Below are 18,565 nucleotides of genomic sequence, written 5' to 3' on the forward strand. Positions count from 1 at the left end.
TTCATGATAAAAATTTCAAATCACTGTGTACAACTGAAGTATTAATAAATGTCTAAAACCTATGATTAGAATCACTTTTTAACTTAATCATTATGAAATAACTGCCACCACTGATGTAGAAAAGTTACTTAAATATTTGGACACACTTTCCGTACGTAAGGAAGAAGGTCCAAGGCAGGCACAGAGGAGCAACTCCCTTTGCCCACTGGGCCAGGCAGGCCGCTCTGCTCCTGCCTCTCTCACACAGGACACAATGCTGGCCTGCAGTACTGCCGAGGTCAGAGCGCTAGGAGATGGCTGAAGACCTTTAGGAGTATAAATTCAAATATAAAAGAGGCTTAAAAGAAAAGCATGATTAACACACATCCTTCTCAAAATCATCCACATCCTATTTATTGCCAGCACAACAACTCACTCACAGACTTGAGCAAACATGTTGAAGGGCCTGCTAGATTCTTTCAGGGGCTTTTAAAATTGAGAGTACAGCTCATTAAAGGTACTTATCTTAAACAAGAGAAAAGAAAATAAGCTGTAGTATTCTTTGGGGAAAGTTTTACTTTTCTATGAGTAAATTTCCTTGGAATACAAGACATGAAAACTCTGAGGCCAATGATTTTATTTCTCAAACAGCACTATGGTGCCTACGGTAACTTTCAGGTGCCCACTCTCCTGGCATCGCCATTCTGACGACCTGCCTGGCAATCTTGTGGGTGCAGTGCAACGCGTGGGCAGCTGTCTAGAGCACCTCCACATCCAGCACCAGCTGCTGTTCGAATGGTCACTGCACTTGTAACGTCCTCATGCTTTCCTGAGCGACTCCGCCTGTCCTCATTAGGAAGATGGGTGCAACGGATCTACAACAGCCACTTGGGTCTTTCAGGACTGAGCGAATACAAGAAAGCACTGACCGGGTTACCTGGCAGGGAAAGCACCCAACTAGTAAGCATTATTAATAAAGTAAAAAAATTAGAAAATTTTAAAGAAATTCTTTAGTTTTCTTTTCTAGAAAAAAAAATTAGAAAAAGAATTTTAAGATGCTCTCTAACCAACCCTCATAATTTCAGAGTTAAGGAAACTAAGGTCTGACACCCAGCGGGTATTCTAGTCAACAAGAAAACTTGTGTTGTTTCTGGCCAACCTGTCCACTGGTTGATTCTTCAAGGGGCGGGTTGAGGTAGAATGTGCATCATAATCTTTTCAGCTGTGTGAACACTTTGAAAATAAATGCTTTCTCCCCAAATTTTAATTTATTTTTTACTTCAGTTGTATTAGTATTTTATTGACTGACTGGCTGATTGATAGAGGCGCTGGTGATGGAACCATGCTGGCCTCATGCATGCTAGGCAAATGCTCCACCACTGAGCCACATGCTTAGCCCTATTTTTATTTTATTTTTTACTTTATTTTATTTTCTGGTACAAGGGACTGAACTCAGGGGCACTCAACCACTGAGCCACATCCCCAGCCCTATATTGTATTTTTTATTTAGAGACAGGGTCTCATTGAGTTGCTTAGCAACTCACCATTGCTGAGGCTGGCTTTGAACTTGTGATCCTCCTATCTCAGCCTCCAGTCCAGAGCCACTGGGATTACAGGCATGCACTACCACACCCAGCTAGCCTTAATTTGTATTTAACTAACACATGTTATTTATTTTGAATTTCAAATCACACTCAAGATAGACATAAATTTATTTAATAGAGCACAAGTTTTAAAAAGGCTGAAAACATTTGATTTTTTCAACTACTTATTGAATATTATTATTATTATTATTATTATTATTATTTTGAAGTGTTGGCGATTAAACCCAGGGTCTCCAGGTTTTTGGGTAAGCACTCTACCACTGTACTATAACCCCCGTCCCCTGAATTGTCATTTTCTGAAAACCACTATGGTAGACACTGGAAATATAAGAATAGATGACACCATTTCTGGCCTCAGAGAGCTTCCAGTCTAGAGAGAAACACACAAATAAAACAAGAACACTACTCCAATACTGTATGATAAACACTAACAAAGAAATTGGATAAGCACAAAAATTTCCAATCTGGATCACCAACTAGGAGACAGGAACCCAGCTCTCGCATTTGTAATCTACAAATTCACTCCCAACGGCTTGCCTCCAGAGCATTCCAGGACAGGTTTGTGGATCGGAGATGCTCAACTATTTCAAAAACTATGGAACCAGAAACACTTTTGGTCAAGCGTTTCTGATAAGGGACACTCAACCTGTGACACATAAGTGACCTTGAGTAATGGCCCCTGCTCACAGCATTTGCTGTAGCACCTTGGCTTTTAGTGTTCAGAATAATCACTGACTGCACTTAACACAGAAGCAAGTGAAGCTAAGAGGGGTCAAATAACAAGTCCAAAGTCAGACCGCTACAGGCAAGGCCCCCAGACCTTATAGGGTCTATCTGACTTCAAAGTCTAAGCTTCATTTCATTACCCTATACAGTTACCAAAGGTATTTAAATGATTTTAACTATTAACTAATTTTCAGTTTTTTTTAAAAAAAACCTTACAGATGATAGTTTAAAAAAAATTGAGAACAAGCAGAAGTAGGTAAAATAATTAATTATTACAGAGTACAAATGTATGTCCTTCCAAAAGGAAGTTGTAAAAACCAGTAGCAGATGATTGCCTTAAGTCTGAAAAACGAAGTGCTAAAATGTAAATGAGAAAAATATTTCACTTCTCACTAGCTAAATTCAACTAGCAAAGAGTGATCTTACACATGATGCAGAGGCATCAACACCTCTCTTCCCAAAGGAAGGAGGGCAAAATGGATTTCTCCTTTAAGAAAGGAAAACTCAATTTTTAAAAATCCTGATTATCACATATAACTTGAAATCGAAGATTACATAGCTGGGCATGGCAGTGCCTGCTGAAATGCCTGAGACAGGAGGATCGAAAATTTGAGTCAGCCTCAGCAACTTAGCAAGACCCTGTCTGAAAATTAAAAAGGGTTCAGGATGTAGCTCAGTGGTAGAGCGCCCGTGGGTTCAATGCCCAGTACCAAAAAAAACCCCTTGCAATTATCTAATATTAAAGCCAGGTATCATGTGCCACCATGTTACGAAGCGTCCAAGGCAGCTTGCATATCAAGGAAGTGCTTCCTCAGTAAAGAACAGTGAAGCAGAGAAACCTGCCGGCCCTACCTCTATGTTACAGGGCCCCAGCATCATCATCCACCGTTGCCACAGGCCACAGGCCACAAATTGAGTGATATGCCCTGGCCAACCTCCTCCAACCCTCATGAGAACATTCTACAAGTACATATTGAAAACCCAAGTTACTTATGTGTAAAATGTATAGGCAGAAATGTACTTCACTCTAGAAAAATAAACTGGGATAAGTAAGAATGGTAGGTTTGATACCTGTTGAAGCTGGTAATGGGCAACTGAGAGTGCGTACTCCTGTGTTTAAAATTTTTCATAATAAAAAGTTTTTTAAATGGGTGTTTATAAATAAACATAAATAAATATAAACACATTAATGTTTATATTTTCCCCCCATTGCATGATTTACCAGAAGCCTTGGTTTCTACCCAAGAAAACTTTGATGACACAAATCTGATGTCATCAAGGATGGAAAAGACCATGTTTGGATCCACCTGGGAGATCAACTCACACCTCCTCCTGCACACATGCATGCCCAAGACAGCACCCTGACTCAAGGCTGGCCACAGGGCCATGCAGGCAGGGACACAATAAATTATTCCTCAGTGACTTTTCATGAGTTTCTAGGAAACACCTGCAATTGCCAGAGGCAAAAATTAGACTAAGAAATACCAACACACTCCAGAATGCTACATCATCCCAGAACAAACAGAAGTGTCATCAGACTGCAGGTGCCACACCCCGAGGTGGCAAGTGGCTGGGACAGACCACGCAAGTGCACTTCCACCTCACCGCACTCTGCTCTCAAGCAGCCTGCCATCCTCCTGGAGTGGTGAGCAATCAGCAAGTGACACGCAAGGTAAGTGTCCTAGAAAAGACACCAGAGGGAGGCACCAAGCAGCCCTTCACCAAGAGTCCACCTGATTAAGATGCTCTCCCTGGCACCCAGGAGGCGCTGTTCTGGATGAAGGCTCTCAGGTAGCCCACGATAGAGAAGGGGCTCACTGAAGGACTACCCAGGCCCACACGAAGGACATAAATAAAGCTCTCCATCATAAATAACTTTTGCACCAAGAGCACACTCTTTTTGCCAACAGTAGAACCTAAATAATGGTAAGAGAGCTCTCTCAATATGGACATTACCAGACTCTTAGAAGCCACTAGCATCAAAAAAAAAAAAAAAGAAAGAAAAGAGAAAGAAAACCATCACCAGCACCACAGCCATTTAAAATGTTCTGTCTTGGCATAAAAGATTTGCAAAATGCTGCAAAGAACTACCCAGCCAGATGAAAATGTCTTTTTACATCCTTTTTTATCTGTCCTTTTTCATAAGTTACAATTTAGTAAATTCCTCTCTAAGACCAACCAAAGAGTGAGAGCCCACTCCCCACTCTTTGTTCTGCTATTAAAAATAAAAATTTTAAGTCTTGAGAGAAAACTTTATAAGCAAATAAAAGAACAAAACTCTTAAATGTATCTTCAGCAGCTCAATTCTCAAATATACCCAAATAGTCTTCATTTAAACATGATCAAAATAATACTTACCATCCAAAGCAAAAAAGTGCAAGATAAAGGCCCAAAAGGGTAGCAACTATATGTCTTATAAAAGAGCTAGTTTTGCTTGAATGTAGATAAGTTCGAAACCAAATGGCTGCTAACAAGGCAAAGAGTTGGCACACTACAAAGTTGACCTGTAAAGAAAAATCAAAATTTTGCATTAGCAACAGACTTGAATTTTTCATTTTATGGTACATTTAAATTCTCAGGACAAAAACATCATGTTTACATAAAATTAAGAGCTTCCAGTTTAAAAAACAAACAAACAAAAATCCAGCCTGCCCAGGGAGGAACCTCAAGCTTGGACACCCTCTGTGCACACTGCACCTGGCACGGTCAGATGGGCCGATGGGCCCAGGTCGGGGCGTCTGGAAGAGCACCTGTGTGGCAGAGGGAGCCCAGGTGTTGGAGCCCTGCACTAACTCTCCTGGGGGAAGAGAAGCTGGCCTCCACAGTGCTCCAGGGCATCCTGGCAGTGGGAGTGGGGCCTGTGCAGTCTAAACACCACGCCTGTGAACCAAGGGCCCTGGCGGCTTAGTCTCAGGGACAGCAAGAGGACTGACGACAGACCTGCGGCCTTCAGAAAGCCACAGGGAAACACCTCCCCAAGTCCCCAGCAGCACCTCCAGATGGCCTCACAGTGGCCAGCAACCACAAAAGCCCCGGGAGAGGCCAAGGCTCTGGGGCCCTGGTTGCTCTCTCCCAGAGCTCCACAGAAGGGCTCCGAACATGGTCTTCACGGGCACGCGGAGCCTCAAGGAAACCCACCATTTCTTTCTTGCGAGGCACATTCTCACAGAATGTCCAGGAAGCTGTGTCCCTCAATCTGTGAGCACCAGACACCACGTGGCCCCCGAGAGGCGCAGCGCTCCGACACACCCGCCTGAGCCCAGTGTCCCGGACAGGCTGCAGCACTTATGCTCCTAAAGGGTTCCAACAGCATTTTAAAAAATCAAACCCAAAGTAAAATACATCAGAAAAGTCAGTATTCTTGATATTAAAAACTGTTTGCACTTCCATAGCTTTTTACAGTCAAAAAACTTCCAAATATATCAATTCTTTCTTTCAAATCTCTGAATAAAAATTAGGATATGATTTTGAAGAAATTCTTTAAAAAGAAATTTCTTTCCTAATAAGAAATTTTAGAAAAAGAATTTAATACCGTCTACCCAAGAGTTGAGGAAAATAAGGTCTGACACCTATAAGTCCCTAGCCGTGCATGCCCAAGGGGCAGCCACAGGCAGTACAAACGCCCAGGCCCAGCACCCGCCCAGGGTGCTTCTGATATCTAATATACAAAGGAAACATGTGCACAGGATTTCAATCAATATTAGACAGCCTCTTTAAAAAGTCTGCAGATAGTGGTTAAGGACATCGTAAAGGAGAAGCCTGAGGGTGAATGTCACCAAGCAGGTGGAAATGCTGGGCCACAGCAGTAGGGAGTTCCAAATCCCTTTGTTTGAGGAACCTCCCTCCTTCTCCCTCAGCCTTCTCCCTCTTCCCATATTTGTATATTAATATAATTTAAAACAAAGTGTGGGGGGTGGGGTGGTGGCTCAGTCGTAGAGCACCTGCCTACCACATGTGAGGAACTAGGTTCCATCCTCAGCACCACATAAAAAGAAATAAATAAAATACAGGTACTGTGTCCATCTACAACTAAAAATATTAAAAACAAAGAAACAGACAAAAAGTGTGAAGCTGGGCATGGTGACGCAGACCTGTCGTCCCAGTAACAGGGGAGGCTGAAGCAGGAGGATCACAAGTACAAGGCCAGCCTCTACAACTCAGAGGGACCCTGCCTCAAAATTTAAGAAGGGATGAGGATGTAGCACAGTGGCAGCTGCCCCCCCCCCCGCGCCCCATTCAATTGCTACTACCACACACACTCAAAAAAAAAAAAAAAATATGATTACTATAGAAACATTTTAGAACTACTGACATACCGGACAGATTTTATAGAATCTTTGTGACCATCTATTTTCAAACTGTCATCTTTTTAGATCAAGAAAAGGAGATCAGATCTTACTCTAATCAAAATCTTTGGTGCCCGAATGTCTTTGTTAACACACACCCGTGCACACATTCTTACAATCCTCAAGGCATGAGAACCATCATGCTGGACAGTAAGAAAAAGGGGGGAAACCCTACAATATTAAGGAAGCACTCAGTGATTAAAAGTGCAAATGAAGGGCTGGGGATACAGCTCAGTTGGTAGAGTGCTCGCTCGCATGCACAGGCTCTGGGTTCAACCCCAGCACCACAAGAAAAAAGAAAAAAAAAAGTGCAGGAGAAAAATGAACAGGGGATGGAGATGAGAGGGAGGGAGGGGCCATAAAATATAGCATTGAAAAACCATTGACAATGTTTTTTTCCTTTAAGAAAATGTGATTTGCACTCTGCTTCTGCATAGGAAGGAGAAGAACAAAGCGCATGTAGGAACACTGTAGGAGGCCACTGCTCCAATGCCCAGAGGACAGAGGCCTAGACTTGCTGGGAGAGAAGTGAGCTAAAGAAGAGGGTCAGGGTGGGTAGCTAGACAGGGACTAGAGCATGGGAAAGGCAGCTCACAGCTGATGGACGCTGGGGAGAAGGTGGGCAGCAAGGGCAGTTTAGGGGAAATGGACTCTATCTTAGCTGTTCTTGGCTTGGGAGTGCCCAGGGGACAAGCTGGCACACTGCAAACACAGCTCAGCATGACAGGAAACCTTAGGCAAAATCCCAGAGACCTGCAAAGCTCATACCCAAGACCAAGCACCAAGAGCAACAGAAGAGCAAGCAGAAGTGTAAGAATGAATAGTCCTGGGGTGGGGGCAAATGCTCAAGCAGCCATGGTCACTGCCAAGTGTCAAAAGTCCAAAGGAGCCTCCTGATCTGGCCACCACTGGTGATCGTGGTGAGAGTAGCTGACAACTCCTCAGAGCCATATCTTATAGATGAGAAGATTTAAGTCCCAGTGTGGAGGGAGCCTGACTAAGAATTCATACATTTACCCACCAGCTGCCCAGGTAACCATTCGGGAGACAGGAAGATGCACAGAATGTGGTCCTGCTCAGGAAGGATGAGGAACAGTCCCAGTCCAGAACTGGAGAAGGAATCCAGTGCTAAGGCCTAAAAAACCCAGGGAAAGGGCAGCGCCCACCCCCCTGCAGAGGGGAGGCTTCCCAAAGGCAACCCTGGCCCACAGGCCTCATAACTGCCTGTGAAGAATAAGATTGGGACAGTCGTCAGTGGTACAACTCTAAGGAGGGGAGCAGCGTCATTCCTATCAAGATGTGCAGGACAGCCAGATGGAAAAGCCCAGATCATCTGTTACTTGGCTAGGAGAGACTAGAAGACGTACACCCCAAATTCCAATAACTCCCCTGAAAGTTCTTAAATGTAAAACTTCCCCACACAGAAATCCTATCTGTCTTAGTCGCTGAGATCAGGTGGGGCTGGAAAGGCAAACGGATTCTGAGGAGGGAGAAAGAGCAAGAGTGCAGGTAGGCACGCACCTCCAACAGGTCCTCCTTCAGGACCCCAGGGCTGCGGGTCGCGCTACCCACCACGCACTGTGCTCCTCGCACTAACTCCATCATCCAGTCCCAAGAACGGGGAGCTGCCACCCCAAGCCACTCAACCAACTAAGCACCAAGCTCAAGGTCACATAAAGGAAGACTTAAGCCCAAGTCTGACTGAGCCTGCGCTGTCCCAGCCTCTGCTTCCAGAGGTGGTCTGAAGATCACACTCAATTGCTACAGGCAAGATTCTGAAAGACATGCTATCTCCTAGGTGTGGCTGTTCTGTTTCAAAAAAACCCACAAAAGGCCATTTCACATAGCTAATAAACATGATCAAAAATATGCTGTGTGGAATTACTGTACACTTGTTTTGGCCTGTTACTGTTATCTTTCTATATAAGTTTTCTTCCAGGTGGAAAGAAGTAAACTAAAAAGATTTTATGTTCTTCTTTCAAAAACTATTTTATTGGAAATACAGACATGCCTCCATATCTGCAGGTTCCACAATCACCAGATTCAACTAACCATGGGTGGAAAATGTGTGTGTGTGTGTGTGTGTGTGTGTGTGTGTGTACTGAACACTAACAGACTGTTCTTCTTGTCATTATTCTCTAAGCACTGTAGTATAACAACTATTTACATTGTATTAAGATTGTAAATCATCCAGAGATGAGCTAAGTATACAGGAAGTCACATTCAATACTGCACCATTTTAAATAGGAGACTTGACAGCCATGAATTTTGGTATGTGAGGGGGATTCTGGAACCCTCCTCCCCAGTACTGAGGTACGTCTTATCGTATTGAAATGACCTAACCCCTGAAGTAATGAGCCTTCAAACTGCATTCAGTAATGCGGTAGTGGGAGGCAAAGGTGGACAACACAGGCAAAGGAGAAAGAGGGCAACAGCGAAAAACTGAAACCTTTTGAAGACTTATTTATAACACATCTGTTTCTTACAAAAGAAATTTTTGTTTAAAAAACAAAATTTAAAAAAAAACTGCATCTAAAAATACTTAGAAAAGCCACGGTTTAGATAGGACAGAGGGGTGCTTATTCTACATAGTGTAAGGGAAGTATTTTTTTCAACACTGAGGGACTGGGTTCAATTTAACAGTTAGTGTCTGACAGGGAGTTTGAAAGCCACCTTAGCACTTAGTGGCTCATAAAACTTCAAAGTAATAGCAACAAGATTATCTTTTAAAGAGATTCAAAGAATTTAATAATAAGTCAAAATAAATTTGAAAGAAGTTTAAGAGATTCCTTAAGAGGAAATTTGAAAGCCTTTCCCAAGGGAAAAAAAAAAGACATAAAAAAGACCAGTAGATTTTGAAAATACAAAGATTTTTTAACTATATACGGGAAAATGCAAAGAAAAAAAAGCAAAAAACAAAAAGTGGGGGAAAATATCTACAAAACATGACATTTATTTAATATACTGAAAACTTTTACATAGCCATGAGAAAATTATGAACTACCAAAAGCAAATTGGACAAAAAGGTATGCAAACTTAAAAATGTCAATATCTCATTCAGATCTAAGAAATGTTCTTTTTCAACCCTAACTAAAGACTTGTGCATTAACCACCAAGAGGCACTGCACTTCACCTCCACTGGGGATCTGCTGGCTAAGATGATGCATGGACAAGAACTCTCAACTGCCAGAAAAGAAATCTTCAGGACCATCTTTCTGTAGTCAATGTTCCAGAAATGAGAGCAAAGCAGGCCCCTCCATCCGCCCATGATTACACAAAGAGCAAGACAGACTTGGTGATTTAAGCTGGTGAGGTCTGCGGATGGCCTGTTAGTGTATAACCTAGCTAGTTTTTCCTGACTTGATATATAACTAAAACAATGTCAAGGAAAAATATACACATACCCCATGAAACACATAATAAAGCATATTAAAAATATGTAGAAAGAACTTCAAGAAGTCAAAAGAAAAAATACATCATGTGGAAAAAGAAACTAACAGATAAGTCACAGATATTACCAATTAAACAAGATTGTTAAATGTGGTAAAGGGAAGTATATGGATCTGTCCGCTCTAACAGGTAAGATCGGCAAGCATATTAGTAAATGAAGTGCGAGTTGCAGGACAGAAGGGAAATCCCATCTATGAACACCCGTTCATTAAACATGCATTCATCTGTACTCACTGGCAGCCTCCTGTGCACTGACCACATGCTAGACATTAATTAATACACACCACCCTCATTCATGGTAGGTGCTCAGCACGTCCTAAGTGTGTGCTAGGCATGTGCAACATGCTCAACCACAGGAATGAGTACATAATCCACAACCAGGCACATCCCTACTCAAGAGCCCATGTCACCAACCACAGATTACTCTGCTTCCACACGCTCAGACCCAGGAAACTTGGATAGCAAGCCAACAGAGGCGGTACCTATAGGAGGGAGGTAATGAAGAAAGATGCAAACTGGAAACAGCCCAGGGTTCCCCACATTTCTGAACAGCGAAGCCTCTGGTGCAAAGCCCTCCTTTCCGACCCTGTCCTCTCCACTCCCTGCCTACAAGAGTACTTGCCAGCCTTAAGATGGCTAGTAGCTTCCTGCACATTTCCACTCTCACCACCTATATAATTTACTTACTGGATTGCTTTGAAAGATTAACTTTATAAAAATGGTGAGAATCTAACTGTAAACTCTTACAATTGAACATTGATGCTATTCGTCCATGCTGGCACACGCGACTACAGCGCGTGTCTGACCAGAAGGAAGGCTTCCAGTCAGCAACTGGGCTCCACCTGGCAGTGTTCAATTGCTCTCCCGGGAAGCAGGGGCCTGTTTACAGTTCCACAGAAGTCTGAGTTCAGCTGGTCCCTATTTTTTTTTTTTAGAGCTACATATAAAAGTTTTATTCTACAATTTTCCACTTTTAAATATATTAAGTACTGGGTTGGGGATGTGGCTCAAGCGGTAGCGCGCTCGCCTGGCATGCGTGCAGCCCAGGTTCGATCCTCAGCACCACATACCAACAAAGATGTTGTGTCTGCCGAGAACCAAAAAATAAATATTAAAAATCTCTCTCTCTCTCTCTCTCTCCTCTCTCACTCTCTCTTTAAAAAAAAAATATATTAAGTACTTCTAAATATCTAGAAGAAATGGACATTTTGCATGAGAATAAGCCTGCTGTGTGACAGCCCTAGTGGAAAACTCACACATGGCCATGGTGGTGCTCCCAGCTACCTTCTACTATGGGTCAGTGTGGCCTTGAACCTTTCCCTCCTCACTTCCTTCTTCCTGCCTTCACTTCCATGAACAATAGAAGGCATATGCAATCCCTAGAGATGACAGAACAAATTCATATCCAAAAGTCGTTTATAGAGCTTTCCTTCAAATTCCAACAAAAGTGTATAAAACATGCTGATTTTACTGGCTACTTCATCATGATGACACTAGCAAACTCTTTAACATCTAGAGACTAGATGTTGCAAAACTGGGACTCCTTTCTTCACTTGATAACAGGTGGTACTGTCAAGACTTTTGATTTTTGCCAAGCTAATGAATATAAAATGTTGTCTCACTGTTTTTTAATTTGTATTTCCCTGATTACTAGAGCCAGGCATTTTTCATGTTTATTAGATGTTTAGCTTCCTCTGCCTATTTTTCTACTATGTTGAATTTTTCAGGTTGTTTTTTTTTTTTAACAGAACATTTACTTCAGGCTAAGAATGTAGTTCAGTGGGAGAGTATTTGCCTAGCATGTGCAATACTCTGGGTTCAATTACCAGCACCACCAAAAGAAAAAAAAAAGAATATTTATCCAAGCCAAGCACAATGGTGTCTGCCTGTAACAGCAGCAACTTAGGAGGAGGCTGAGGCAGGAAGATAGCAAGTTCAAGGCCAGTCTGGACAACTAAGGAAGACACTGTCTCAAAACAAAAACTTAAAAAAAGGACTCGGGAGGTAGCTCTGTGGTGGCACATCCCTGGGCTCAATCTCCAGTGTTGCTCCCCCACCAAAAAGAAAGAAAAATCTAGAAACTGAGCTGCAGAGAGCATCTGTCACAGCCCCCAGCTTGCCTTTCACCTTCTTTACAGTCTCTTCCAACAGCCACTTCCTCTCAGAGCTGTGCTTTTGCTGTTGGCACCACACACACAACTGTAAAACAAGAATATCTGAACATATATCCACGTGGGTTTTTTAAAAACCAGAAAATGGCTCAAATGTGATTAAATCAGTAAGAGAAAACAGGAATTCTGCAATCCCCACTTTCAACACTAAGACACCGATCTGATTCCTATTTAAACCCAGCACCTTAGTGCTCCCAGTACTAAGATCTTATAATTCTCAGTAATATACCATATTCCATTCCTAAACCTAAGTTATCCTTGGTGCTCATTGACGTCAAAATCATCTCCACGTAAGAGCAAAGAGCAAGCACAGCAGGATAGGAACCTTGCCCTCCAGGCTCTCATCTTGTGTTTTTTTCTTTTTAGTCCCAAATTAAACCCGATCTTACCATTTTCTCATTTTACTAAGGGTGTCTAGACTATAATATGTGACTAAAGAAATGTGAAAATTTCACATATTCACATTCTGTCTGTACAACAGACTGCATTTTCTCTGCTTTACATCTCCTCTCCCTTACTGGAACACACAGAAGGTTCTGGGGTATTCAAAATGCTAATCAAACCATGCATTTATACCTGTGCAATTTGCTAATGGATCTGCACTGTTAATTAACAGCCATCAGCCACATGTGGCCAACAGCACTTGTCTGTGGATATTTTAAAAAGAGATGTGTTCAAGTGCCAGAGTACACAAGACTTTGGAAATGTAGTACGAAAAGCAAAAGAATGTGAAGCATCTCGTTAATAACTTCACATTGATTACATGTAAAATATTTTATACTCGTTAATAAAACACATTATAAACATTAATTTTGCTTGTTTCTTTTTACTTTTGATGTGTCTACAACAACGTTTAAAATTATATGTATGACCAGCATTTGTAGTTCATTATACTTCTAATGGATAAACCATTATATTTTGTCTACTTTATTTCAAAAGGTAAAAAAACTTTTTTCTTCCTTTTATGAAAAAATACTTAAACTGACACACATGCCAAACAAATTTGTTAATTACCTTTCGGTATCAAACACTTAACAATATGCCAAGAACTGACTTAAAATACCTTTAGGGAAAAAAAAACTTTAATTTCAAGACAGCTCAAAGTGATTACAATCCATGACAAATCAATAAAAGCAACCAACATGGGGCTGGGGATGTGGCTCAAGCGGTAGGTAGCGCGCTCGCCTGGCATGCGTGCGGCCCGGGTTTGATCCTCGGCACCACATACCAACAAAGATGTTGTGTCCGCCAAGAACTAAAAAATAAATATTAAAAATTCTCTCCCTCTCTCTCCTCTCTCACTCTAAATAAATAAATAAATAAATAAAAATGAAAGCAACCAACAAAATCTGTTACATCCACATCTCTGTTGATGGAATACAAAATATATTTTAATGCTAATTTTCTACCACTATACATAAATTCTAGATAACATGCTTTCATTCTCAGCCCATCCCTCCCAAGATGAATGGCAGTTGAGACCCCACTCAGATAGAAAGGAGCGTGGAGAAGAATAAGCCAAACAGCCAGAAGCCCAAGATACCTAGAACCCCCTTCTGCTTCCTGGCACCATGGGATTCTGCCTGCCAAAGTCTAACTGCATCTTAACCACCTGGACAGCTAGTTAGAAATACCAGCCCCAGAATCTCTCCTCATTTTTGAAATGCAACCTTGAATTCTTTATTTTTTTCCCTTACTTCCCCAGGCCCAACTCACATGTAGTTTTTGGAAGACAAAGGTTTCATCCAGCAACATCATCTGCCACAAACCAATACCAAAGCCAAGCAGAGATGATAGGGCCCAAAGGTAAAGGAAAGAACCACTTTTTAAAATTTTAGAATACAAACTAAAGTCAAACAAAACTACCATACACCCAGCGGCTTGCTAAAATTTTAAAGTCTGACATCATCAAGGGCAGATGAATGCAGAGTAATGGAACTCCTCCTGCGCAGCCGATGAATGCTGCAGAGAGCCGCCTGGTTTTCCTCACAGGATGGAAGACACAGCTGTGGCCAAACACTCGGGGACCAGGAGACACACGTACAAGAATGTTCAAGTACAGTGTTGTTCATAACAGCCAAATGCAAGGAAAAAACCACTAACAGCAAAATGGCCAAATATACTGCTGCATATTAAAACAATGGGAAACTAGGCAAACAATGAACATGAAAGAACTGTCGCTTCTTACAATAGTATGCATTGACTTCAATGTTGAATGAACAAGGTCACACATCTCTAAAATCCTTTCAATAGAATACATACAAGATATAAACATATTTCATAAAGTTTCAAAAAGCAAGCAACAAATCATATTGTCTGGGAATGCCTATATCATCGATAAAACTATAAAGAAGAACATGTAAATGATCATCACTGAAGTCACCAAAGCCATCATCTACAGAGTGGGGAATAAGTTACAAAAGGGAGAGACATACAGAGACTTTCGTGGGCTGGTAATGCTTTATTTTTGGCCCAAGGCAATTACACGGATATTGATTTCTTAGTTTGTTAGACTTCACGATTAGTTATGGTAACTCAAGGTGCTATAATAAACAGCTCTAACAAAGCAGAAGGTCCCACGGCAGTCCAAAGCAGACCTCCTGCTCTGCCTTGCTGGCTCAGGGGTTCAGAGGTCCTGGTTCCCCATCACTGCTGCACCTAGTCATCGAATGGGGAGCATGAGAGCACAGAAAGAGGCACTTGTCTCTAAAGAGCTCAAGTCTAAACACAGGACACAGGTCGCTCCTTACATTCACAGGCAAAGTGAGTAAACACCCCACCAAAATGGGAGGCAAGCTGGGAAATGGGACTGAGCCATGGCCCAGGACATCATGCAAAAACAGACTTTTGTTTTGGCAGCCTGCATTCTTTATACATGTTTTATATCTTTCCTCTATTGTATCATGTTCACAATAAAAAAAAGTAACATGAAAACTGTACCTGCTGCCTAAATACTCCTGAGTCTGCCCCGAGATATAAATTCTAAACGTTGTTTTATATATGCAAATTAAGTTAGGAAGGCAATTCGTAGCACTGAGAATCAATCAGCATTAACAAGTTCATTATGCAGGTTTAAACACACAAAATCTTAAAATCAAGATCACACAGTCCAGCACCAGGTCCTTTCAGAAGGGCCCTTGGAGAGTGCTGTGGACGATGGTCACCCTTCTGCCACTCCACAAGTCAGTCTGCTCCAACTGGAAGCCAGCACACTTAGGAATGTTCTTCCTGGCAGGCCTCAGCGGCCACCACTGCTCCCCCCACCTGGGCTTAGAACCCCACTTCTGCCACCTGCAAGGACCACAGTGCCATCTTCAGACTCTTTCTAGCCTTTGGCTTCAAACACACAAGCAGGAGCTGTCTCCAGAGTCTCTCAAACATGTTTCTATATGTACTTCCCACTGATGCCACAAGCAGGGACGCAGTGAGAACCAGCCACTTTGTCGCCTTTCCCCCACACCCACTCTGGCCTGACCTCACTGACCGCTCTTGCCAAAGACATTCGCACCACAGTCAGTGGCAGTTCCTCTGTTTGTGTTCCCTGATCTCCGGCTAAGCTAAAATGTCTGGTTGTCATTTCTGAGGCCTAGTGGTCAGCCTCAGTGACACTTCCTCTGAGAAGTCTCCTTGCCATTCACCTGGCTTCTCTGCCTAGCCAAACCAAGACAAGTGCCCTCTCTACGGTCACACCACACTGCCGACTTCCCCTCCACAGCATCTAGGTGACCTGCCACCATCTGCTGGAGGAAGAGCCTGTCTTCGCTTCCCATGCAGAGCACAGAATCTGGCGCTGAAGAAGCACCGACACTCAACTCTGAAGGAAGTGCTCCTATTGTGTCTTCTCTAGAAGGGTACAAAATAAGCCTCATCATCTTCCCAAAGGACAGCTCCTCAAACCCAGCTCCACAACCCTCTTTTCCACAATAAGCCAGTTCAACTTATCAAATGCTACTTGGAGAGCACCATTTCCAGACTCTCCATCAACTCTGCAGTTCATTTGTACACACTAAAGAAAGAAAAGTAGGCGTTTCTCTGCTTCTGATACAATAACTTCTGAATTCTAAAACACCCATGCTTAGTGTTCTAAAATCACTGTCAGACCCTATCTTAATGGTACTTTTAAAAAGCAAAATATTCCTTAGGAAGTTATTACTTACTCTGACACCAAAAACATTAAAAAGCCATGAAAAAAAATTCTAAGTAAAAAGATTTAAGGAAATATAAATGGAAAAAAAAAAAAAAGAAAGAAAAAGATGAACAAACAGCTTGTCCTAAATATTTTGCTTGGAGAGCAGGGTAAGAGAAGAGTTCTGTTCTTGTCTCAAATGCATCCCACCTTAGAAAGCTGGGAAACAGGACTTTCTATGTAATCCCAGTACCAGCAGGTACAATGTTCAACTTCAAGCCAAGAATCATGAATGTCCCACTGGCCCTAAAATCCAGACACATTTAATACACTGTTCCGTCTCTTTATAAAACTTAACTAAATGGGCTGGGGCTGTAGCTCAATGGTAGAGCTCGCATGTGTGAGGCACTGGGTTCCATCCTTAGCACCACAAGAAAATAAATAAAGATACTGTGTCCATCTACAACGAAAAAAAAATTTAAAAAAAAAAACCTTCTAACACAATTTTAGATATTAAACACTATTCCTACTCTCAAATTATTGTTCTCAAATTTAAAAACTATCATATTCAACCTCAGACTAAGACTCTTTAAGCTCTAGTTTGACCTCCATTTTAGAAACAAATGTTTTAAATAATACCCCTACCAAGAGAATCTTTATAGAGACAATCTCCTGACTAAATACATCATATTGCAAATGAAATACTGTTATTCAACAATGAAAATATTCAATGTCAGAGTAATTTCCAAATACAGTTTTCCAAGTTGCTAACTGGAATACTTTATCAGAAAACATAACAATAAAACTGGATGGGGGAGCTGGGGCTGTGGCTCAGTGGCAGAGCGCTTGCCTACTGTGTGTAAGGCACTGGGTCCCATCCTCAGCACCACATAAAAATAAAAAAAAAAAAAGATGGGATTTTTCATGCAGCAAGCAAGCATCAGACCCAGTGTCACCGCGGGATAGATCATGACCACACAAGCAGATGAGAGGAAGGAGGGCTCGGTGTATGCTCAGAAGCAAACACCCCATCTATCAACTTCAAAGACTGACCATTTTTCAAATTATTTGAGGAATCATTAAAACAAAAAAAAGCAAATGTCACCTGACCACACCAGTGTAACTCTTGCCGTGTGACGGTTTTAACCCTCTGGTGTTCCATAAAGCGAGGAGAGCATCATGGACAACTGCAAGCAGGTGAGATGGCAGGAGGAGTGCTCATTAGCAGCTGCCCTAAGACAACTCACTGACCTCTCAGATTCAGGTCAGAAATCAGACAAGAAGTTAGAAGACATAACTGAAGATCAAAACTCCAAATACAATAGGAACATGAAATATTTAAGTCACTGAAAAAAATACAAATCTAGGGCAGGTGTGGTAATCCTGCAACTCTGGAGGCTCACAAATCGAGGCCAGCCTCAGCAACTTAGTAAGGTCATGGGCAACTTAGCAAGACCCTGTCTCAAAATAAAAAGGGTTGTGGATGTAGCACCTCTGGGTTCATTCCTAGTGCCCCCCAAGGGGGGGAAAAACTACAAAAGCAAAATTTTAAATACCAGAAAAAGTTTAAAAACACTTGGGTAAATTAAAAAAAAATACTTGGATAGAAAGACTCAATATCATTAAAATGTTAGTTTCTCCCTAGGTTAATTATAAAGTACATTTAATAGAAATGGCAATAGGTTTAAGAAAAATTAACTTTAAAATAGACAAATACAAACACATGAGAATATCCAGGAATTTATAAAGAAGGTAGACTTTCTCTTTCAGAGAATACATTTTTTCCATTAAAAATTTATTTTTAATTTTATTGTTGCGTTATAATTACAAATATTAATGGAATTCATTGTTACATATTGATACATGCAAAAAAACATAATTTGGTCAATAGTAAAGTACATTTTTTTTAAGAAGCTAGAATAATGAACAGACAGATAAGTAAAATACAACTGGCATTCAACAGACAGTGGTATGATATCACGATAGTGGTGTAATATCATGACAGTGGGGTGATATGATTGTGGTGTGATATGATGGTGGTATGATGATAGTGGCATGATATCATGATGGTGGTATGATAGTGGCGTGATATCATGATGGTGGTATGATATCATGCCGGTGGTGTGATAGTGGCGTGATATCATGATGGTGGTATGATATCAT

At 41.6% G+C, this 18,565-nt stretch overlaps 1 protein-coding gene across 2 annotated transcripts in view; it reads right to left on the reverse strand.

Annotated features, from left to right (window-relative positions):
- Mboat2 (membrane bound glycerophospholipid O-acyltransferase 2) overlaps positions 1-18,565 on the reverse strand; it is a 126,541-nt gene that overhangs the window by 76,290 nt on the left and 31,686 nt on the right. For both annotated transcript variants that reach the window (XM_026401136.1, XM_026401063.2), the window contains exon 2: positions 4,668-4,813. In XM_026401136.1, coding sequence (XP_026256921.1) covers positions 4,668-4,813 — 146 coding nt within the window. The remainder of the gene's footprint in view (positions 1-4,667; positions 4,814-18,565) is intronic.

Source organism: Urocitellus parryii, chromosome 12 (assembly GCF_045843805.1).
Source record: "Urocitellus parryii isolate mUroPar1 chromosome 12, mUroPar1.hap1, whole genome shotgun sequence".
NCBI lineage: Eukaryota > Metazoa > Chordata > Mammalia > Rodentia > Sciuridae > Urocitellus > Urocitellus parryii.